Here is a 24882-nt window from a genome sequence, read left to right as displayed (position 1 = left end):
ATGCCTGTGACACTGGGTAAGTATTCCTTCCTCTTCTGAGGTCCCAAGCATGCCAGCAGGGTCGCAGTACTGCTGTGATCAAGACGAGGCCCAGAGCACGAGGCTCAGTGTTGGGACAGGGCCTAGGTTTTGAAGAGTGAGTCAAGACCATAGGGCTGGCAAGGTGAAGAAAATAGGCTCCAGCAAGCTGTGCTCTGACCGCCACATTTGGACCATGGCACAGGCACACCCACACCCCATCCACCCCCAAATAAATGCAATAAGAACACCACAGGCCATACGAAGCATCTTTATTCGTGTTTCCAACACATCACATTCAAAGCACACATCCTGCCCGGCTCAGCTCGTGGGCTCAGACACAGGACTGTCTCCAGCGTCTCGTTCACCCAGTCAAGCATTTGCACACATAAAAATACATTCAGGGCTTAAGTTAACCTCATGGGTCCTTGTCATCTCATAAAAAACACCATGGGGCAGATCTTTAGGGCCTAACCGTCTGGCTGAGGGGTGATCTGCACCATGGAAGGATCAGGAAAGATGGCGCTTCTCCACAGAGCCACGGAGGCAGCTCTCCTTATAACTGGGTGCCTCTCACCCAGGACAGGCACTGGTCTGAAGGAGCATGTCCCTCTGCTGATACAGGACATTGGATTGCCTGCACAGCACTCTGCTGATGTCACGCCCCTTCTGACCCAGGATGATCTGAACAGAAGCAGGCACACATCTTCCCTATGTCTTCTCCACAGCCTCTGGGCAGAGTCCTAGTGCCTGGGCAGTGGTGTGCTGCTTCTGAAGAAGGGGCAGGTCAGAGAGTGGGCTGCAGTGGGTGACTGAGGACAGGAGTCTGCTCTAGGAGTCTAAGGCTCTCTTGCCCTACAGGTGGTCCTTGGGGATCCCACATCATGGAAGCCAGGCAACCTGGGGGGCATATGTGGGATATCCGTGTGGGGAGCCAGCCTGGGGGCCCTGGAGAAGCCCAGCGAGAGGCTCCAACCCAGCAGACCTGGAAAGGGGCAGTAGGGCATGAAGAGATGCCAGCCCAGCGGCTCCTGGCTATCGCCATCCAGGTGGTGGTAGGAAGAACCTCCCTAGACAAGGCTGGGACTATGGAACCACTAATTCCTGCCCTGTTGTGGCCAAGTTTGGGCCCACAAGACAATCTCTGGGGTCCTCACAAAGCCCCCTGCCTACCTGGGGGTTCTTTGACCCTTCTCCCCACAAGGACTGGGAGTGGGGAAATTAAAGACAGAAAGTAAGGTGACCGTGAGAAGCCTCAGCCTGCCCTGGCCTCTTCTTGTTCCACAGTCTCCCAGGATCCAACTCCTGATCTAGCCCTGTTTAAACCAAGTCAAACCTAAACACGGTGGCCATTAAAGGCTCTGTGTGCAGAAACCCTAGTTCAGCCTAAGTCATGCTCGGCATTTTTCCTGGACTTTATTCTTTTACTTGACAGAATAGATTTGTGCAACTGAGAGCAGGCTTGAGATGGCTGCCCACCTCTACCTGGCACTTGTACGTACAGCAGGGCTCTCTGAGGGCAACGTCCTCTTGGCTGTCTGGACTGGGGGCTGTGGGGAGGGCATTTGGCAAGGTAGGGCCAGGGTGAGGGACTCTCCTGGCCACTGAGCTTCTGAAGCTAGGATTCTCTCCTGGGCTCTCTTTGGTATCTTGTCAAGCCAGACTGCCTATCCTGCCAGCCCTGGACCATGCTGGGGCCCATTCTGCTAAGTCGCACCAAGAAAGGAGCAGTCCAGAGGCTAGCAACTGCCCAGGCAGGGAGGGGATGCTATCCCCAGGGTGAGGCCACTGCCACGGGCCCCAGGCTCACTTCTTGTAGTGATTGGGGGCGTCTGCAAAGGCAAACTTGAGGCGATAGGCCTCAGCCAGCAGCAGGCTGACGTCCTGGTCATCCCAGCGGGCAGTAGGCAGGTTCTGGAGGAAGAGCAGCAACTCCTGTGGGGAGAGAGAGACAGTTAGGGGGAGTCCAGGCTGCAGGCCAGGTCCCAAGCGCACATGCCTAGGAGAGCGCCAGCAGCAGGGGAAGCTTGGGGCGGTGCCCTCAGCTGTTGTGGCCCCTCCTACTCGCTCGGCCTTCAATTCCACCCAGCCAGACTCTGGCTTTTACAGTCTTATCTGCCACCCAGCTCAGCATCTGAGAAGCCAGACAGTGGGTCTTCCTCATACTTCAGTTGGGACCCTTTTATCTCAACCCTCTGTCACTCCAAGTGAGATAGTATCAGTTGTCCCCATGGCCAGCAAGTCTCCATGGGCCAGGCTGCAGGAGAATTCTGAGAGCCAAAAGCCTCTCCGAAAGCAGAGAATGACACAGGGCCTCTTCCTAACTGCCAGAGACACACACTTCCTCCTGTACAGGTGACCACCTCAGGCCTCTGCAATGCGCTTGTACCACAGGGCAGAGCCAGCACGGAGGTCCCCAACAAAGTCACCTCTCTCCCATACTCTTCCCAAAGCAAAGGTAACAGGTTCTGACATTGGGAGACTGGACAACAAGATACCTTGCTGAGAACCTGGAGACAATGATTCGTGCCACCTAGAAGTCCAAAGACCTATTTGTAAACACAGCATGATTGGCCTGCCAGCCAGTGGGATGATACATGGACCACAAGGACATGCCCAGCATCAGACAGGCGCACACGAACACACCAGGCACACCGCACACAGTGGGCACACAGCAGAACACACTGAATACACTGGGCATGTACTGAATACAATAAACGTGCACTGCACACAGGGCATACAGTACACACCCAATTCACACAGTGGGCACACAGCTGACATTGCACACAGTATATATGCACACTGCACACACTGGGTGCACACTGAGTGCAGGCTGAGTACACACTGGATAGTTCCTGCCACTGTCACTCAATAGTGCTGGCACAAGGGATAAGAAGCCCTGCTTTGGAATTTCCATGCTACAGCTCCTCTGCTTCACCCAGCACCCCAGGCATGCACTGAGCCGTGTCTCAGAGTGGGGATGTGGGAACACCCCGGCAGGCTCAGGGATGTCTGAGAGCTAAGAGGCCCAAGGATAGACAGTATCTACACAGTGAGTTACTGACAACATCTGAGGCCTGTGATGGGAGGGAGAACACTGCCATGGTCTTGGGGTACCATGGTACGATGCAGGTGACACCCCCCCCCCCCAAATCATGGCAGTGACAGCCTGACCTCTCCTATCAGATGATGGCTCACATAAAGCAACTCTAGGGACTTTATCAAGTACTGGGAGGGTCCTGGAGACTTCAATACCAAGAAGAATTATGCAGACACGGGACTTAGAGGTGTGTGTGGTTATGACAGTTTCCTGCAGAGGAGTTTCCAAAGAGGAATGGGTGCGACCTCAGCCACCCCTCCAGGAAGCAGCACACTCCTTTCCAATGGTTCTGCACACTAGCTGTAGAGGACTTGGGCCCTGAAGCCACCATGCCCTGGCTCCAGACAGCTAATTAGAGACAGAGACCAGCTGGCCTCAAGAGTCCTGCCCAGTGGGCCTGGTCCCCGATCCATGGCAGCTGCCGGACTGGCCCACCAAGCTTCCAGAACCCCCTTAAATGCCACAGAAGGGCCAGAGCTGCCCACTAAGGTGGAGCAGGACAGCACAATCACTATGGGTGGAACCAGGAGAGGCCACAGTGGTACTCAGGACAGTAGCCCAGGCTCGGCTCTGCCCCCATCATGTCCAACCCAGGGAGGAGGGAGCCTCCAGCAGCCCAGGGCTGTATACCCCAATCACAGGAGCCGCGTGCCAGGACGCTCTGTAATCGCCGCTTACTGTTGCTCCCCACCCCTATTTCCGGTGCATTTTGGATACTTTCTGTGGGCCTTTAAATTGAATTCAGGGAGCAGATCTCCCTGGCAGCATGTCCTCGGGGACACATCAACATCAATCTCCTGTCTTCCACCATTAGATGCAACTTACACGGATGCCAATCCAATTCTGAGCAGGTCATAAATAAATACCTTTGGTTTTATTTTTAATCCACTTCGCTTCATATTATCATGACCTCGCTACTTGCAAGGTGAGAAGCAATACCCTCCCATTACGGTAACTTACCGACTCCACTGCACACTCAATTTCAGAATCTAATTTAGTCCCCCAGGTTCACTGGATGGAGGGAGAATGGAAATGCCCGGCTCTTCACGGCCTGCAATGCTAAAGAAGGAAAAATCTATCCAGGTGACCTTTAAGGCAGGCAAAGAACACAGACAAACACGGCCTTAAATACAGATTTCTTTTTAAAAAGGCTTGTCTACCTGCTGCAGCAGGCAGCGGCATCTCCTATCTGAAAACATGATGCATTTATTAGAGACTGTTGTCCCATGAATACGGTACACAAGGCTAGCGGTAACTCATGAAGCCATTGCTGGCATGATATAGAGGCCGCGGCTGTCAGGGGACAGCTCTGTATTGCATGACTACAGTGACTGGATGTCTCTCCATAGAGCCTATGTCAGAACTCTGCAGGTAGCTCTTGAGCCTTCTGCCTTAACTCCAGAACCAAACCCGTGTTACGACACACTAGTGGCTGCGAACATAAAGGGAGGTTTCTCTTCTGACGCTGGCCCTGTGGAAAGCCACCGTGAGGTGTTACACACCTGCCCTTCTCAGCTAGCCTTGTCTTACATCGAACAAAGGAGGGCCCCTGTGGGGTCTGTGGTCAGTGAGGAACCAAAAGTGACAATCCACTGCATGCCCTGTGGGTCAGTGCTTCTCAGCCATGAGCATGCTTTGTGGATTGTGGTCACCTGTGGAACTCCAGAGACATACTAATGCCCATGGCACAGTTGCAGTTGTCAATTCCTACTCAAATCGGCCTGATGCTGGTGCATTCACCTGTTCTGGGTTCCCAAATGAAAGACACAGACACGGAGCCTTCTATTTTAATAAGTCTTAAACAGCTCAATGCCTGGGCCATCCAAACCCTCCACGTGGCTAACACTTCCCCTCCGATGTGAATTTTACTTACTAAAATCTATATTCCATCTTTGTTGCCCTAGACCCAGTCTAGGGGCTTGGGGGGCCTGGGGGCCTGGGGCTGCGCTTCCTGGCTCTGACATGTTGGCTGTCTCTCTCTCCTTTACTTCTCGGGTACAGCAGCTACTCCTTCTGGGCATGGAGGCTCTAGCTCCTCCTCCTCTTCCTCCCCCAGTCCCTTGTCCAGGAATCCTAAAGGCCCACCTCTGTCTCCCTGCCCAGCCACTGGCCCCCAGCAACTTTATTTACCAATCAAAACCAACTGGGGACAGGGACCCTCAGTGAATTCTCATACAATTTTGGGGACTCAACATAATCTAGCATTAGACCAAATCCACAACATGATGCAACCCAGGTAGACATCCTAGATGGACAGCAGCTTAGCACCCCAGCCATGGCCTTGTTCTGGGCACTATGGGTTCCCAGCAGCAGGGCACTATGGTTCCAGACAGTTTCTGTTTTACCAGGTAGCCTGGTCAGAGTGCACGGTGACTCCCCTTGGGCATGGGCCCTTTTGAAGATGCTGACTCAAGCCCCCAAAGCCAGGCTGTTTCACCCTGCTCTGCGTGAAGTACTAAGCGATGCCCTCGTCGACATGCCATGCTGACATGAGGTCCTTGGGTAGGTTCCAAGAGATGGGGTTACAAAGAAACTGTCTCTGTCTGCGCCTTGATGAAGAGCTTATGTCTCCAGAGAGTCAGCACTTTGCAGTGTCTTCTGTGCACAAGGCCCTCCCTAAAGGACAATGTGGTGACCTGCTTACATTCTTGGTCCCTCTTAGGCCCACTACCCACAGACTCTGAAAGCTGAGGCAACAGTGATGGAGGACGGGGAGGAAGGATCTTGGAGTCAGAGGTCAATGGATTTTCATCCAGGCTCTGGCCACACCAACCTCACCGAATCGCACAGTCCTGCCCGGACGCTGTTCCATCAGCAGCTCCACATGTCTGCTGGTTCCTCAAATTTGCCCCATGGCCATGCACGGTCAATGAGTCAGGAGACCAGGCAGTATAGGGAGTTGATGCTTACAAGTGCTAGGCAAACGGCCAAACACCACTCCTGCCTTTGTTGCTGTGTGACTCTGGGCAAATCTCAAACCTCTATTGCTTCTGTTTCTCATCTGTAAAATGGAGACAGTGCCAAGACCTCTCCTGTTGGTTGCTAGTGTATGCACACGGTCCCGGAATGCTTGCAGTAAAAGGTTCAGTGACAGCAGCCTGCCCTGCACTGATAAGCAGTGGAACTGTCACTAGTGAGGTGGTCTGCACCTCAAGGACAGCAGGAGCTTCTCAGCAGTACAGCTTGGAAGAAGAAACCTGCTGCTGAACAAGTTCCCTCTCTCTGCCTGCCTCTCCTGTGTTGGAACTACAAGCATACACCACTGTACTCAGTTTTTTCACACAAGTTGTGGGGGTCCAACCTGGGTCCCCACCAGTACTTTATCAAGTGAGTCATCTCCTTAACCAGCAGACAGGTTTAAATCTGTTTGGCATGATGCTCAAAGATGGAGGAAAGCAGCGCCCTGCTTCCCTGTGAGGGTGCTGCATGTGGCAGGGACGAGGCAGGTCCCATGGGAAGAACTGTCATCAGGGGCTGAGACACTGCTGTGGGGAGGATCCACCCCCCTAGGGAGCCACTGAGCCGGCACACCTGCCAGTGTCTGTACCACACCTGGGGCTCCCGAGGCCACTGAGAGGCAGAAGGTGGTGTCCTTCACCCTCCTTAAGCCTGTTCTTCAAATTCCAACCCAGATGCAAAATGAACTGCATTTAATCAAAACACCTGCAAAGGTTGACTGGGTAGGGAGGGCACTGGAACTGCTAAGAGAATAAAATGGGAAAAGCTCCTCACTCTACCCAACCCTACCCCACCCCACTGCACCCTGTCCTGGGGAAAGCCCAGCAGACCTTCAGGGCAGGTGCACTTGGGCTGCAGAAGGGCAGTGTTCCTATACAAAGAACCTTGTACAAGACCTACTGGGCCTGGTGGCAGTTCATATGACCCTTCTATGCCGATATGCCTGGGTTGGCTGGAGGGCCACTGCCTGTCTGTACTAGGGGCATGGACACCAGGCGCCAGGCACAAGGTCTCCTATACAAAAGCCAAATTGTGCACAGCCCTGAAAGGTACCATCAGTGTGGCCCTGCCCCTCATGGCATGACCAGGACCACTGGATTCTAGTCCGGGTACACTGGAACAAACTAGAGAGGGAGAGAGGGTGGAGGAGATGCAGGGTACACCCAGCCTCTGCTTCAGGACTGAGGTGAAGAGAAGAAGGCAGAGGACTGGGCCTGTGACCAGGCAGAGTTAGATGTAGGGCCCACCACCCCTGCACCTTCCAACTGGATGCTTCCCACAGGAGGGTTGAGGAGAAAGGTAGCAGTTCAGGACCCCCACAGCTATAAAGACCCTGGACAAGCAAAGATCTAGACCAGTGGGACAGAGCTGTTGTGTCCAGGCCGTACTGGCCACAGCTAGCTGCCAGGGTCACAACAAGCCAGTTGTTATGCGAACTCCTGGGCCTGCATGTTCTGGGGCAGTGTTCTGTCCTCGGCTAGGGGTGTACTGGGAGTATGCCTGCAAGCTGCCTTTCTGTGTGGCCACATGGATTCATAGGCATGTGTGACTGGACCCGACGGGACCGGTGGAGATAGGGAATAAGGTAGGCTCTTAAAAAAACAAAACCCCAAACCACCTGCCTGCACTTTCTTACCTTTTCAAAATGGCATACATTAGCAAATACTAAATAGAAGGCCCACTTTGAGTCAAGGGTGGCCTGACTTCTAGAGGGGTCATGTCTGGTGTATACTGGACCCTTCTTGTCAGGTCCTCTGACAGGGTCCCTGCCTACAGAGGCCCTCTATTTATATGGACAGGAAGAAAGCCTGGGCAGTGTGGGATATCACACTGTTGTCCAGCAAACAGTGGGAAGGACACATTATTCATTCATTGGGAATTTAGTCAGACTGAGGACTGTACCTTACCCTGGGCCAGCCCTGCAGTGACGGGGAGTCAGGAAACAAATAGAGATTGTGTTTAAAGAAGCCAATAGATATAACTGAGCGGCGTGCCTGCCTGGCTGTGGTGAGCCACGGGACAGAAATGGGGCTCTAGCTAATATGTGCTGCTGTCAGAACCTGAATAACTTTGGATGGTGGGTACAGACAGAAGGAGGCAAAGATTCTCTTCAGTCATTCTATATGGCATGCAGGTTACAGTGATAGCATTTTGGCCTTGCTGTACTAAATACAGAGGTTTGTTAGACTTAATTACATTAAAGCTTCAGTTAGCATTATAAGACAGGTTTCATTATGGCATTTTCAGACATACCGACCACCACTCCCTTGCTCTCCACCCTGCTTCTGCTTCCGTGTCATGCACAGATAGTAGACCCAGAGGGACTGCACAGACGGAACCCTGGCTACCTGCCTGCATTACTCGGGGCTCTCCAGAGGCGCAGAACTTACAGAATATATATGGACATGGGATTTAGTCGGCTCTAATGCCAGGGAAGGAGGAGGCTTGCCAGGGAGAGCAGGCAGGTAGAATGCAAGCTTCCTTCTTACTAGTCCTTTCTATAGGCTGCCAGCAGAAGGTGTGGCCCAGACTAAAGGTGGCTCTTCCCACTGCAGATGATTTAATTAAAAATACTGTTCCCTCACAGTATACACAGCTGCTTGGGTTTTAGTTAATTCCAGATGTAGTCAGGTTGATAGCCAAGAATGGCCACCACACTCTTCTTGTCCCTCCTTCCCTTTCCATCCTCTAAATGGCACCAGATGTTTAGCACATGTTTATAGCTCCAGCAGCTGAGGGCTGAGGTGGAAACAATCCAAGTTCAAGTCCAGCCTGGGCCATATACGAAAACCCTATCTGGGAAAAGAAAGGTAAGCGCGTGGGCAATGGCTATCCTGAGTGGCTCTGCCCAGAGCCATGCTGCCTCCTGGCACCCGGGGCCTGTGTGCACACAGACCATGGCTGTGGAGGCCAAGCTTATCAGCAGCTCCTGCGCTGCAGAGAACACACAGATCTGCTTAAAGCCACTCAAGCCTGAGGTTTACAAATTGCCAACACGCAAGGATGAATAAATTAATCAGGACAGGGCTAAAAGGGCCTGCTTGTCTCTTTTCATTGCCTTCCTCCCTAACTGGGAAAGATGAAGGAGGGGCCTCCATCCTGACACACAAGGCAGGGAGCAGGGTTCATTGATCTAACCCACCCCCATCCTGCTAGGCTCAGCTGTGTGTCGGCCGTAAACCCTCAAGAGCTGGAGATGCTGCAAGGAGCTCCCCCGTCCTCTGCCCGGAAAGAAGGCCAGTGCCATCTGGGCCACTGCTGGTGACATGCGGGACAGAGCACAGAATTTCTTGGGTTCTTGAATCCTTTCTCCCAACTTATTAATCTTTTAAGATGAGGAAACTGAGGCACAGAGAGGCTGGTTGAGGGAAGGGGAGGGGCGGGGAAGGGAGGGTGAGCGTGTGGAAGGCACTCTATATACCTGGTAAAGAATTGTCCAGCTTGTCCTCTTAGGCTGCTTAGGAGGCAGCAGGAGACAATCAGAGTCCTATACATTGTCCCTTTGAGGGCCACCCAGATATACAAGTGAGGAAAAAGCACCCCTCCAAACAGGAGGGAGGTGACCCAGAACCAGCCATGCAGAGACGGGTCCCAGGAACCAACTCAGTTTCCTTGTCACCTTCACAATGAGCGTTGATGACCACAGACTATACTCCCCTCCTCAGGGCAGAGCAGGGGACAAACAGGACACCATGAAGCACAATGCACAGGCTTTATTAAGGGGCTGCCTGCTCTGAGTTCTCATTCCCACAGCGCTGGCTATATGAGCCCTCACACAGCCCCTTTACAGAGCAGAACATGGAATCTGGGATCTGAGATAAGAAGGGACAAAGAGCAGGGCAGGGGCATGTCTGCACCTGGCTCTGGGACATAGACTTCCATGCTCTCTGCTGCCCTGAGGCCAATCTGTGCCTCAGTAGCTGTCTCTGGCTCATGACTCCCCACTCTGGTCGCAGCCTCTAAAGAATCTGCAAACCCTGAGCTTGGGAAGCCACAGGTCACAGCTCCGCTCCAGCCCAGACCTCAAGCAGAAGGCAGGGGGGACATTTGCATCCCTCTGTACTGCATTGCTGGGGCTGTGCCACAGTCAACATGAAACATCTTGTGTTAGGCACATATGTAAAATGGAAGTGAGTGTGTGTGGTATGTGTGTGTGGATGATTAGTGACACTCTGAAACAAACTGGCAAAAGACAGGAAGAGAAGGTTTATAGAAACAGGAGGCGAGTGAAGAGGTGTGCTCCAAAATGGACTGGAGATGACAGCCTGGCAAACCTGACACAAACTCGCAAGGTATGAGCCCACTTAGCCGGCAAGAACAGTTCTCAAAAACAACCCCTGAGCTAGAGAGATGGCTCAGCTCGGTAGGCGAGTATCTATTGCCCAAGCATGAGAACCTGGTCGGACCCCTAGCACCCACATTAAAAGCAACAACAGGAACACAGGACATGTGGTGTGTGCTTGAAAGCCCAGTGCTGGGGAAGCAAGATTTCTGGAGCTTGTGCCACCAGCCTCCCTTGGCAAGCTCCATGCCCATGAGGTACCCAAGGTTGGTGTGCACATTCTACATAACAAGTGCACGCACCCCAGTCCTGGGGAGAAATGGAGAGAGTGAGCCTGAGTCCTGGCTGAGAGCAGAGAACCTGAGACAACTCTGCCGGTGTGACCGAGGTCCCAGGCCTGTGTGCACACATGCATACAGATCACCTCAGGTATTTCTCTTACTGCTGCGAACAACTGAGACAAACAACTCAATAAAGGAAGGATTTATTTTACTCGTGGCTTCAGAGGGTTTGGCACAGCAGAGCAAAGCAGCCCTTGCTTTCATAGCCAGGAAGCAGAGCGGGGCCGGTGTTCACTGCATTTCTCCTTTTCTCTATCAGTCAGTGGGATGCTGCGGCCCACAGCCAGAGCGGGGCTCCCCTTAGTTAACTAGTTTTGAGAACACCCTCACAGTGCCACTCAAAGGGTACACCTCACCAGTCTTCTAGGTGATTCTAGGCCCAGTCCTGTTGGCAGTGAGCTGCCCCTTGCCCTGGTGAAGGTGGTGGTCTTAATGATGCACTTCCAGCTGACTGACCCCAGGCTCAACCTCTGACTAGTAATCAATGGCTGAATAAATCTGTCTGCTTGCCAAATCAAGGTGCTATTCTCTCAACCATGCCTTCCGTTTTCCCATATTTAAATTTCTTTAGCAATAAAATGTCCACCCCTGCTAGTGTTCAAAAAGCCTTGGCACGGCCGCACAATGGGGTGTTTATTTAGAAGTGTGAAAATCTGTTCTCTAGAGGCATGAAGACACCCCAGTGCTTGGCAGCAGCTGGGGTGATGTGGAGGTTACGCAGGCACTCACGGCCCTTTCTACGCCAACAGGCAGAGCAGCAAGAAATGGTCCTTCTCTTGACGAGCTGGGCTTCAGGTGGGAAGAGCTACCCTGTGGCTTTCTTTTTAAAATGCTCTTTTCTACGGGTTGTATTTTTGCTGTGGAGAGTATACAAACCGTGGTTTCCATTTTCAAAGGCAAGCCAAGCATTTCCTCCTCCTCTAACTGGCCTGGCAGTGTTTCCTTAGCAGCAGGACTAGGCAGACTCTCCCCTGCACAGTGCAGGGACTCACACCATGCCACAGGCCCAGAAGGAGGGCTGCCTTCCCACTTCTCAATCTTCTGGCAGCCACAAGGTTTCTTGAACTGATAATCGATCCAGTGGTGTGGAGCTAAGGCTCCATCTCCATCCTCACACACAGAGCATGAGGCTGACCAGTCTGCTCTCAGGGCTATGCTGGGCCCTGTGGCAGAAGATGCTGAGGGGAGGTAGCCAGGGGCTCTTCTGCCTAGGAACATCCCCCCACTGGATTTGTCCATGGGGAGACTCTAGCCTTCTGAAGCCTACTTCTAGAGGCTCAATGGCGTCAGGTATGGGATACAGATCGACTCTGAAGAATCTGGTATATGCAAATGACTACATCTCTGACCTGAGGGATTTCTGCCCAGGGGACCAGGCACCTGTCTAAGGCAGGAGCTCCTCCCGGGGGAACTGCAGCTCAAATTGCAGGTGACATCAGCTGAAGGCTGTAGCCCCATAGTTGTCCATACCTACTAACAGGGCAAAGCTGCAATTCTACAAGGATGGTAGGCCCTGGCTTCTAAGGTGTATGCTACAGTCATGACTGCTAAGTCGCCCTTCTGGCTCTGAGCTTGACTACAGGGAGGGCCTCCTAGGTGCTTACCACCACCTGGTGAACTCAGAAGCCACAAGCCTCAGTCAAAGCTGTCTGGGTTTTCCTGCATGCCTGCAGCTCAGAAGTATGCAGAACAGGCCTTGACTGGGGTACGGGAACCATGACTGGCCATGTCAGGATGGAAAGGCCGAAGCCCCATCTCTGACCAGAAAAAAGCTCCCTGTCTCTTATTCATTGCAAGAAATAGGAAGAGCTGCAGAGGGTCTGACTTTACAGGGTCACTCAGTGGCTATCATCTAGTAAAGCAAAAGCATACAGAACTTAATCTAAGAGGCAGTGGCAGGCAGGGAACCACAGCAGGGCAGACTGTGCTGGGCCCACACACTGCCTCAGTGGTAGACACTCTGTTGGTCTAAACACATCTACTAAGGATCTCTGACTCCCAGCAAAGTCAGTGTTGGGGCGACCTCAGTGCCTAAGAACAGACCACAGCAAATTGGGCTTTGCAGATTGCAATTTGAGGCCCCTCAGGTGCCCTGGGTCCTAGCTGGCCCTACAACTACAGAAGGAGTTGTAGGACCCCATGATCCCCCATTTGCCCCACGGGGCCTGTTCACAGTGGACTCTGGCCCTGAAGTCCTTTCTTGCTTCACTCTTAACCCATCTTTTAAGCTCAGTCTCCAGCCTTGACAGTTGACTTCTTTGACAATACACTTATTAGTTTGAGAATCTTGTCAAGTTCAGTCCAGATCAGGACTAAAAATAGGCAAGTGACAGCCAGCTGGGACTGAGCTACTGGCTGGCCATCTCTCGGGCTGACGTCCCCTCACAGTGGAAAGAAGAGACACTTCAACAGGGCCATCCTCTGAAGAGCCTACAACAGCAATGGGGACATGGATTGTCCTTGTAATTAATTTCATTTTTTTTCCCAAAGAGAAAAAAAATGGCATTTGGTGCTGAAAACAGGCTGGCATAAAGGCTCCAGCCGGGCTGGTTCCCCTTTCATCTTCCAGCATGGCTGAGAGACTTCTGATCAACATACAGAGAAAGCTCACATCCAAGAACTACGATTAGAGTCTGTTTCATCCCCAAGCAGACTTCTTGCTTTGTGGCACCTAAGGCCAGGATGTGGGGCTATGTGGTCCCGAGCCACTGCTGGGAAGGTGGTGGGGTTTAAGGCAGGATGTGATCACAGGAAGGAGCCCCCACCCCCACTCTTATCTACAAGGCTGCAGATTCACTGCCCTCACACCGGAATCCCTAGAGAGAGGGCCTGTGGAGAGGGCCTCTGTGAGGCCTCTGCCAGCTCCTAATTGCAGAGCTGTCACTAGGAGGTGGATGCAGGGTGGGCAGGACGGACTGCGGCACTGTAGCTGTGGGCCTGGCATCCTGGACCTTTCTCAGAGTGGCTGTCTGCTTCACATTCTGATTCCAGGCCCTCAGGTAGTGGCAGCTACAGGCAAGCTGACTGGGAGGCACAGAGGGGGTCCCCAGCCTCCTAAAAGCTCCAGATAGCCAGTCATGACTCTGTCCACAGGGGGCCTCAGGCAGTGTATGGGCTTGGCCTGGTCATCTGGTCCTGTCATCATACCCAGAGGACATCTCTGGTAGTACAGCAAAATTTTAGAAGCACTGGCTATTCTGCTGAGCAGCAGGGAGTGGGAGGCACAGTGAGAACACAGTCCTGGGCTTAAGCAGGCCTAGACTTGACCAGCCCATGCAAGCCACATGTCCCCTCTCTACTGGTCACACTTGTACCCATTTATCTGGGACGTGTCCACTCATCCTCCAGCAGTGCTGCCTTCCATCTGGCCCAGCCTGCCCCTGCAGCTCTGCTTTGGAAATGACAGAGAAAACTCAGTCTGGCCACAAGAGGCCCTTTGACCTCTCAGTGCGCACAGTGTCAGGTAGAGGTCACAGAAAGTGCCAAGCCTCCTCCTAACATGAGAACGAGGTATAGACTCAGCTTGTTAGACACAGTCAGGGCAGCTGGTGAGTCCTCCCCATCACTGCCCAGCGTGCGACTGCTATATCCCAGAGATCCTACCTAGTCCAAACAGCTGCAAGTAAGCAGGACAGAGTTGCTGGCCATGACACCTGGGCTCTGGGTGGCACATGCTCTGACACCTACACTCAAGACAGGGTCTCCCACTCCCTTTGTAAGTACCCAAGCTCCAGCCTTCCATTCTTGCTCACCAAGGAGCCTCCTTATCCCCAGGGAAAGATGGGACCTTCTTGGTAAGGAATCTGTGACCCACTGAAGTCTGAAAGACCTTCGGGGAAATGATATCTCACAATGTCCCCAATCACAAGGCAAGGCCAGGCCTAACATTCACCACAACCCAGAAAGCTTGCACAACTTAGCACCCATCAAAACTCAGAAGCCAACAGAGCCCAGTGCTCCTCAGTCACCCAAGATTCCAGCCCAGGGATGGAGTGCCTGATCTTCAGACTGGGTCATAAGCGCTTGGCTTCAAGGCCCCCTCCCAGCAATGGACGAGCACTGAAGGATGTATCTCAAGGCACAGATTACTGCCTGTCACAGAGCTGAGTCTACAGGGTCACTAGGAAGATGGCATTTTCCTGGTAATATACTCCGTAAACGTTCTTCAATTTCTGGAGTTGTCCAACTCTGAGTTCTCACATTGATTTCCTGCTGTTGGGGAAGTCAGGTGGAAAGGCACACAGGGAATGAGGGAGGTCTGGAAAGGTCAGTTTCCACGCTCATGCATCCAGGGACCATGACCTGTCTCAGTTGAGAATGTGGGGAGCAGACTCAAAATCCCGTACTGACCAGAGCATGAGAGCATGAGAGGGCATCAGAAATCCCACCAGAGTTATCAGTGGAGTATCAAGAACAGCGGTCCAGCCCCGACAGCCTGGCTTGCTGTGTACATGTGAAGACTAGACAGTGGTGCAGCCTCTTCCTCTTCTCAGATGAACTAGCATCTGCAGCTCACAGGCTGGGTTAAGGGACCAGGCCCTGGTGTGGGCATGAGCCCAGGGCAGGGCAGGCCACTGTAACACTGCTACATAATGACATGCTGTCATTCTGAATAGGTGCATCTTCCCTGAGCCTTGGGGCTCTCTGCATACAGTAGGAGAAAGGGCTACAGCCATCTTGTACCCACTTGGACACATGCCCATCGCTGGTGGTCACATTTTGTGGACTGCCCACTGAAGGAGAGAGACTTGAGCAGAATAGGGCCGGTCTCCTCCCACCTGGCCCCAAGAGAAGGTACACATGGGAGCTTTGTGGGTGCAGAGGAGGCAAGGTTTGTATGTGAGGGTGCCAAAGAAGGGCAGGCAGCAGGTAAAAGGCCACACAGAGGCCTGGAGGTCAGGACTGCTGTCTACTCACTGTGTCCGAGAGGTCAATCTGGACTATGAGTCTGTAGAGCAAATGGATGGTCCTTCAGGAGAGACAGCTAAGGAGCATACACGGGTTGGCAGGAAAGGCAAGCAGACACAGGAGGGCCAAGCAAGGGACCAAAGGGCATGGCGTCTGCACACTTGGTGAACTCGACTACGCCAGCAAAGGTGCTGGGGCAGTTAACGATTTTGGATAGAAGGGGCAATCCTAGCACAGGCTGGCATGCAGGCAGAGTCATGACCCGAAGCCTTTCACCCTGTAGGATGTGAAAGGAGGAAATTGTAAGTGGTAGAAGACTGATTTCTGACAGCTCTGAGTGCTCCAGCCACTTAGTGTCACTAGACAAGTGTTTAAGATGCCCTGGTGCTGGCAGTGGAGTCTGGGCACCTGCTTGCCTGGCATCCACTCAGTGGGGCACTGACAGTGCCCTGGAGCCCCAGTGTTGTTGGTCTCAGGGGCATGCACTGCCCATCAGCTGTGAGGGCTTTTCTTAGCCTTTTCTTGCTCTAAGAACTGGCTTAGAGGAAGTAGAGGTGGAGAAAAGGCCACAGAGGCTGAGCCACGCCCAAGGCTGACTGCCCTTCAGGTAGACACAGTTCTCCACGTCCTGATGGAGGGCCCTGGGCTTTTCTGCCTTGAGGCACCTGGTGGGCTCGCCTGAGTCTGGAGACTGTAGCAGAGGGGTGTGTCACACACTCCTTAACTTGGAGACTCCACCACAAGTGGTCATAGGCAAGTCCTACTATTGGGACACTTTTAGGAAGTCATTAAACCCTCAAAGGACCAATTGCTGCAGAGCCCACAGGTCTTCTTGGGTGATCTAGCTCCAGCATTACTCCTTTTTTCCAGAACTTTCCTTTTGGAGCCTCCACAATGGACACCTGCAGCTTACACCAGCCTCATTCAGCCGCTTCCTCCCCCAGCCCATCTGCAGAGCACAGGTCACCTCTGAGCATTCCCCTGAACACAGGCAGCCATGCCATGAGGGTGCCGCCCCACTGTGTGCTCTGAGAGCTCCCCACTACATATGCATGTGCAGGGGTATTCACTTCTGCAAAATGAACGATGCAGCCAACTCTAGGGATAAATACTGGGCAGTATTTTACTAAATATTTAATTAAATTCCTATTTTTAGAACTTTGGGGAAACATGTGAGGGAGATAAATGGAAGCCACAGGCCATCCAGCAGCTGCACATGGCACACAGGCCCGGTGCTAATGAGGCCCAGGGCACAAGCACACCCCTACCAGCTCTGAGACTGCCATCGCAGAGACCAGCTATGTCCTTAGCAGATCATGGATAGGTCACTTAGCATGCCTGTCATCATTGGTCCTGCATGCATCCCTCAGGAGAGGGACCCTCTAGTGTCACATGACACAAGCAGTAGACACTGATCACGCATTGGAAAGGACTAGGTCCCCATCCCCTCTTTCCCCCTCCCCCCAGGGTTTCTCTGTGTAGCCCTGGCTGTCCTGGAACTCACTCTGTAGACCAGGCTGGTCTTGAACTCAGAAATCTGCCTGCCTCTGCCTCTCAAGTTCTGGGATTAAAGGTGTGTGCCACCACTGCCCAGCTGGAAGGGACAAGTTTGACCTGCACTTTTCTGCACTGATCTTGGGAGAGTGATCTGACAGAATGAGCCTGGCAGAGAGCCAGCCTGGGAAGTTGGGCCTGGAGAAGGCACCAGTTGAAAGGAAGAGGCACCATGGGAAAGGCCCTGGGAGAACTCTGTCCTTGCCCTCCCCCACTTCCTCTGGGTGGTTCTCAGTCCATCAAAGCCAGGCTGTGGCGCTAAGCATGGGAAGCTAGAATTCACTCCTTGTCTAAGGCTCATGCTAGATCTACAGATTGCTTAGAGACATTTAAAAAAAAAAGATTTCTGTTAAGTCCAACTGTTCTTTTTCTCATGCCATATGCTGTCCCTTTCTGCCTGTATTTGTTTCAAATCTTTTTTCAAGTGTTTGCAAAGAGATGTGTGGACTGGGAGCAGCCTCCTCCTGGCAGGGTCTTCAGTAGATCATGGCCCTGTGGTTGGATTTCATTTTGGGGGGCCCTCAAGGAAACCCCACTTGCTGGCTGACAGGACGGAGAGGGTCTTTCTCTGTTGTGCCTGGCTCTGTCATGTGAGTGTCTCAGGGCTCCCTTAGGGTGGCAGTCTACAGCAACCTTCCTTCGGCATGGCCCTGCAAGCTGGCTGCAGCATCAGCCTAGTGGGGGCTCTCCAGCTCTCTAACATCAGAGGAGGTCCCAGACTCATACCGCCCCTCATGGACTCTTTTCTCTACCCCTGGGAGGGGCTCATCAGTCCATCCTGGTCCTCAGGCTTTGAGCCAAGTGCTCATTAATGAGGGCCAGCCCTTAAGTGCAGCTCTGGTCCTCTTCTCCTTCCTGGCCCCTAAGGCATTACTCCCTGCTGAGTGATTTGGAGTCAGAAGCCACATTTGGGCTGCCATGTTACTGTCCCACTGTTTCCTCAAGAAGTAGCACAGCCCAGCTGGTGCTCCAGGGGGACAAGAGGATGGCTCTGAATGGAAGTCCCTACAGGAGGGAGTCCTCAGCCAGAGTTTCAGCTGCCACTCTGCAGTCTCCAGATGCTCACAACAGCAACCCCAGGTCAAGGGTGCTAGCATGAAAGATTACCACTTTATTAGATTTTCCTTCAGACTGGAGGATGCACACTGGTCAATGGAGCCACCATGAAAGTCTTCTCCCTTGGGACTTAGCTTTTCTTTAAGACTCAAGGATACGAAACAGTGTCATATGAAGGGAACTGTGCCCCAGTCCACCAGTGTTGCCTTCAGTGGACACCCACAAAGGTTGGCAACAGTGATGGGCATGTGCTCCACTTGGATACACGGGGCTTGACAGACAGGAACTGGGTAATGACAGAGTGAAACAGACAGGAAGGCAGAACGCACGTACTGCTGCTATGTAACCTCTCTCTTTAAGGAGGCATTAGTTAACAAAAATCAGCTCAAAGCGGAGCAGAGACCTTAATGGGAGACCTGAAAGTCTGAGTCACTGATGGGAAGCAGGGAATACACGTAAATCTGGACAGGTGCAAGGGCTTTCTGAGGTGGACTCCACTGGCTCAGAAAATGACAGCAACTATGACAAACAGGCAGCATTAAATTAACGTAATTCTGCACTGCAAAGAAGACAGTCAATGGGATGGAAAGACACCATAGAGCAGGAGGAAGCCCTGCAGACCGTCGGCCACGAGAGGATTAATACTCAACACAGAACTTCACTAGGGAAAGTAATTGGCTCAGTAGCTGGGCGACTAAACAGAACATGCTTCAAATGAAGAGCTGGCTGTGCTCAATGAAGCTGGGGCTGCACCCTCACGTAGAGTACTTACTGCACATGCTCAAGGCCTCAGTTTGATCTCCAGAGCGTCTACCTACCCCCCCCACCAAATATATATATATTTTTTTTTTTTAAAAAAGCTCTTCTTTAGCCACCAGGAAAATGCAAATCAACCACATTGAGATGCCATCTCACCCCAGTCAGAAAAGCTTCTCATCACAAAACACACAACAGATGCTGGCAAGGACTGGGGAAGTGGCAGCACCCACATACACTGCCAGGAGGGAGTTAGTACAGCTGGTAAGGAGCCGGAATGGAGGTCCTTCAAGAAACTGAAAAGGGACCTATAGTGTGACTCAGCTACACTGCCCCTGGGCACACTGAGTAAGCTATGCCCACTTCCCACAGCAATACACACTAGCCACAGAGAAGAACCAGCCTAGGGTCCTGTAGACGGATGAGTGCATAAAGAAAACGTGCTGTGTGCACACACAGTGGTGCTCTACCCGGCCCTGATGTTATTTGCAGGAAAATAGATAAAGCCAGGATCATCACGTTAAATGAAGTAAACCAGACTCAGACAGGCAAATGGATTATTCTTTCTGTTGCTGTAGTATAAATACCCTAGCAAGAGCAATTTAAGGAATGAGGAGTTTGTTTTGGTCTATAATCCAATCAGAACAGCTAGAACTTGTGCCAGCTGGTCACACTGTATCCATGTTGAGAAGCAGAGGGTGATGAATGTGGGCCCAGCTCCCTTCCTGTTTATACAGTCCAGGGTCCCAGCCTAGAAAGTGTGGCTTCCCACCTCAGTCAACCTAATCAAGACAATCCTTCCCAGGTGTGTCCAGAGGCTAACTAACCTAATACAGATACTCCATCACAGATCCTCCTGGAGGACTGTCTGCTAGAGCTCTGCACCCTTGTAGGGTGGCACCCAGTGTCAAACAAACATCAGCGTGTTTGCTATCTATGTGGATCTAGACAGAGAAAGGGACAGGACAGTAAAAGAGGGATATTGGGGGAGAGAGGAAAAAGGGGAGGGGCATATGTAAAGTAACAGAGATTAAGACAATCAAAGTACTTTATAAGCATTTATGCAAATGTCAAAACAAACCCACCCCCACTTCATCCAGCTAACAAGCACTAATGAAAAACAACAAAAATTCTAGTAGATGGTCAGGAGTACAGACTTGAAGTCATTTCCTAGGAAGAGAAGTGTAGACATGAAGTTTCCTACGTCCTACTTTTTTGGTGTAGTATTTGTTCACTTTTAAGCCTGCGATCTGGTTCTGATTTCTACTCCTAAGCTAAACTGACACGGGCCCCAGCTTTGTGTTTACAGCTCTTAGTTCTTACTGAGTTAGTTTCCAAAACCTGGAGCTTTCAGCCCACGCCCCTACACCCACTTAATAACCATGTGGGCACACCTTCTGCAAGGAGGTATGTGAGGGGAGGGGCTTTCCAGGAAGCACTGGAGCTTGTGGGCCCTACATGCCTCCCTGTCTGAGTGGCCTGTGAGTAGGCAGCCTGGCCTGTCTCAGAGACAGAAAGGCAAGCGAGGTCGGTGAACCTTCCCACATCCATCTCGGTGAGGCCAGAGCCTTGTGACCATAGTTGCTAGGTAGAACTAATGAAGAGATTTTAGGAAACCTCTGTGAGCTTCATTCTACAGATGGGAAGGGCTGGCCCACAGCCTCTTGGGCCAGGCAGACACAGCTGTTATCTTCCATGTCGTCCCCACCAGCAGGGCCTCTTAATCTCCAGCCAGGGTGTCCAGCACCTCCGCCTGCCTGTAATAGTTCAGAGATAATCAAATCGGATTACCTCTCAGACAGGAATTGATTTTGGCTGGGCAGTGGAGCAGGCAGCCAGATGTTTCTTCTGATATATGGTCTGTGACTCAGTGGCCAATTCTAGATTTGGCCAGAGGAGGGCTATGCATGCTGGGAAGCAGGGGGTCTTCTCAGAGAAGCAGGAACTTGGGCCAAGACCGGGATCTTCCTGTGACACTGTTCTGACAGTGTGTGTTGCTGGCTGCAGATGGGGCTCTGGCCTCAGCCATGCACTGTGGGATTTACCATCTGCAATGGAGCCTACAGCCTTCTGGAGATCACACTTTCTCTTTCTCATTCAGAAAACACTTTGTGCCATCAGCCTGAGGGTCACTCAGCTTGACCAGTGCACATATACAGTGCACATATACACACAGGGTTTCCCACAGGATTCTGGGCAGGCCTACCTGCTAGGTGAAGGTCTCTGTATTTCCCAGAGCCCAGCTCTGTAAGCCACCCCAGGCTGTCACCTCACTGAAGGTGTGCAATGGCATTGATGGTGATACTTAAAATGCAAACTTATTCCTGGAACCTGTTCAAAGCTAATTAACTAGCCTGGACTTCAGGCTTTTCACTTCCTGGTTCCAGTAAAGCCCAGGCTGTAAATCCTCTGCTGTTAGGACACTTTCCTTTTGTTTTCAAGAATGTTAAAGGGTCACTGCCAAGCACTCCAGCCTGAGATTTATAGACTCATGAGGCCAAGCGCAGCTTTTAGGGCTCCATCAATTTGTCGACCTGCATGTCTGCTCCTCAGAGGCAGGACTTTGAGTTTAGAGGGGTGCAGTCATGCCAGCTCTGGGGTCCTGACACACCTGGATGGCTCTCCTGCCTGAGCACAGGTGGATTCCCTCAAAGTCAAAGCTGGGCAGGAGCATATTCCTCCCAGTGCCTCCCTCTGGGAAGCTGGGTGACACGCTCTGATGGCTCTGATGAGAAGGATGTCCCAGCACAGGCTAAGAGGAGAGAAGTAGTAACCAAACAAGATGGGTCCCCACCTTGGGGAGTTAAAGCCACCACACCTGAACAAGAGGTAAGAGTGGAGATTGATGAGCTGTAGCAGATGAGGCGACCTGTTTCTCAAGCAAGGCCCCTTTCAACAACAAAAGCATGGACATCACTTAGTGAGCCTACATATATTCATATAGGGCTGCCCATTCCTGGGCAACTCCGTTAAGCAGTTCACTCCTGAGCATGCTCAGTGTGTCACAAATAAGAAGGAAAGAGAGTGGACACATTTGGAGACATGCTTAGCTCAAGGTCATGGCACAAAGCCAGGTGCCAGCTGTGTAACCCTGGCCAAAGCCTTGACCCTTCAAATGGAGGCCAGCCTACCTCCCTAAAAGGATTAAACACACACATGTGCACACACAGCATACCATGTAAGAAGGTGCTCAGATCTTACACATACTACTAACAGCTGCCTTGAGGATGGAGAAAGGCAAAGCCATCCCACTGAAGTATGTGAAGGAGGAGAGCTGAACGCCCCAGCTCTGCTAGGTCTCGTCCACCTGGACTGCGCATCTATTCTAGGCTGTTTGTGGAGGGAGGGAGGGAGGGAAGGAGGGAGGGAAGGAGGGAGGGAGGGAGGGGGGAGGGAGGGAGGGAGAGAGGGAGGGAGGGAGAGAGGGAGGGAGGGAGAGAGGGAAGGAGGGAGGAAGTGTAACTGTGTGTGTGTGTGTGTGTGTGTGTGTGTGTGTGTGTGTCTGACTGCACAGACAGCCACTCCATCATGTGTCACCCATCACAGGGTCTTGGAGGCCACAGTAACTAAGACTCCAGAACCAGCTCTCCCTGGGCCACAGCCTCACACAGGCTTTCAGGGCCAGCAGGGACCCAACAAGGGCAGTTTGTGGATAAACAAGATGTGTTTTCTGAACTTGGCTCTGCCATGACGCATTTTTCACAACTGATGAGATCCGTCTGCAAATAAGTGGAGCAAGCAGTGCTGCCCTGGACAGAACAGACGGATTTGGCACTCGCATCCAGAGCTGAGAGATGCGATCTCAATTGATTTCTAAATACATACAGCTCAATTTCTGTTCCGAATGATGTCCACTGTGCCCAGTGAGGAGAAACTGCTTTAAAAAAATTTTGCCGAGCTTTGTTTGGGTTGTCACTGCTGTTGCTAGAGACCAGTCTCCACAGAGACAAAGGCGTCAGACAATGATTATAAAAGATGCTAATGTGGCGGGGACTACAGGCAGAAACATAGATCGGTACTTAGAGCGAGATTCCAGTTCTGTGTGATAATGGAAGAGGGAATGTCAAACCATTTAACTCAGTGACAGGCTCACAGGCTGCTACATGGACGACAGGAATTAGGTTTATTACAAAGGATTATCTGGGGACATAATCTGTACTAAGAAAGGGGCTGCTAGGAAGGGAGGATAGGTGAGGGGAGTGTGGCTTTCCTTCCCCGCCTTCCTTTCCTCAGAGGATGTCAGTGTAGACCTATGGCATGCCACAGGAGAGGTGCTTCCCCTTATCCAAACAGTGCGAGACCCCTGTATCCTGTATTCTACATGCAAGAGCTGGGAGACATCCTGTGTGAAAGAGCTGGGTCAAGTCCAGCAGGCAGGGTAATCCTACAGGGACACTCCTGATTGGCCTCCCTGTGCAACTGGTTACCCTGAGCAATGAAGAGCTGGGGCCACCCCATCCAGGACATCGTCTAGAAACCAAGATAAGTTTCTGACTCATGAGGCTATGGGAGCCGTGACTGCCATGGTACCTGTGGTTCATGCCAGAGGCATTCACTGAGGTACTGGCCTTGGCAAACTCGTCTCAAACGTGTGTTTATAGTAACTGCTCTCCAGAGGCTTCAGGTCACTGTGCCCAAGCAAACCAGGGATGGATGAGTAAAGACAGCTATCCAACAAACAAGCCAAAGGGCCCCAGTCAGGTGGGCCAGCATGGAGCGTGGCCACAGTTCAAACTGCTGGGAGGGATGGCTGAGTTTATGAACAAAGGTGCTAGTGTCATCCCAGGAGGAAGTTTCTCAATTCAGTCAGAACTTACAAAAAGGCTGATGCCACTCTCTGCTGTGTCACCAGCTCTCAGCTGAGTCAGAAGTCACGAAGAGGCTACACAGTACCATCCTAAGGCTTACACTGTAGCACGAGGGGATGGAGTTCCCAGACAGGCTCCCTGAGGACTGAGGATTGAAGCAGTGTCCAGAGGCTGAGGTGGGCTGGTGGGCACAAGCTCAGAGTCGCTGTGCTCCAGTGACAGTCCTCTGCCCTTGGCACCAGGTCTGCAGCACCTCCACATCGGCACATGCTGCTTTGATCTGCACGTGCATAGTGGGTTGCAGTACACACATGCAGCTGATCTAAGATGGAGGTGTTCACATTCTTTGGCAAGCCTTAAATGACCTCCACCATTAGGTCCACAGAAGCTGACATGGTGGTGATGGCAGCAGTGGCAGTTGCTGCCCCAGTCAGTGCAGTGCGGGTGGCTGGGGCTGGTGCACACCTTGCAAGCAGCACAGTAATGCCTCCTCTCACACTCTACCCTAACCTGAGGCATGGCATGGCTACTGGGCAGTCCTTGGGGTGGAGGATGGCGGTGACTGTCAGCTAGCTCATGGAGAAGGCAGTTCTTGACTGCAGAGGCATCTCTTACCATCCTGGAAACACCCTTGATAGGGCCAGGCCCTTTCTATTCTGTCTCACTATGATCTGAATATGTCGACAGGGGGAGGCTTGCAGTCACAGAAGTCTTCATGGGTCAGTGGCCTAATAAAAGCCTCAAGAAACGCCATGCCCCTTCTACCAACTGAGGCCACAGGAAGAAGGCCTTGCCTGTCAAACCCCAGAGCCCTGATCTTGGATGTCTAGCCTCCAGATGTTGAAAAGCAGATGTTTGCTGCTTACAGGCTCCCGGGCCAGGACAAGTTGTTATAGAAGCCCATGGCACTACATGGATGGCACCAGAAGCGTATGGTCACCAGATGGACCAGAGGAGGAGGCAGTCGAAGGATAAGCTTTGGCCATACCTGCTCCGACATCTCAGGGAAGAAAAGCAGCACAGTAGACTTCAGGGCTGAAGACATGCCTTCTTCACAACACCCACTGCTCATCCCGGTCAGAGTGCATCAGACCATGTGTC

General features: G+C 52.2%; 1 protein-coding gene across 1 annotated transcript in view; it reads right to left on the bottom strand.

Annotated features, from left to right (window-relative positions):
• Positions 1-273: 273 nt before the first annotated feature.
• Tbc1d22a (TBC1 domain family member 22A) overlaps positions 274-24882 on the bottom strand; it is a 290169-nt gene continuing 265560 nt past the window's right edge. The window contains exon 13 of the mRNA XM_052160274.1: positions 274-1953. Coding sequence (XP_052016234.1) covers positions 1825-1953 — 129 coding nt within the window. The 3' untranslated portion in view covers positions 274-1824. The remainder of the gene's footprint in view (positions 1954-24882) is intronic.

This window comes from Apodemus sylvaticus, chromosome 17, assembly GCF_947179515.1.
Source record: "Apodemus sylvaticus chromosome 17, mApoSyl1.1, whole genome shotgun sequence".
Lineage (NCBI taxonomy): Eukaryota > Metazoa > Chordata > Mammalia > Rodentia > Muridae > Apodemus > Apodemus sylvaticus.
Note: the sequence above shows the minus strand (reverse complement) of the source record. Positions and strands in the feature narration are given on the sequence as shown.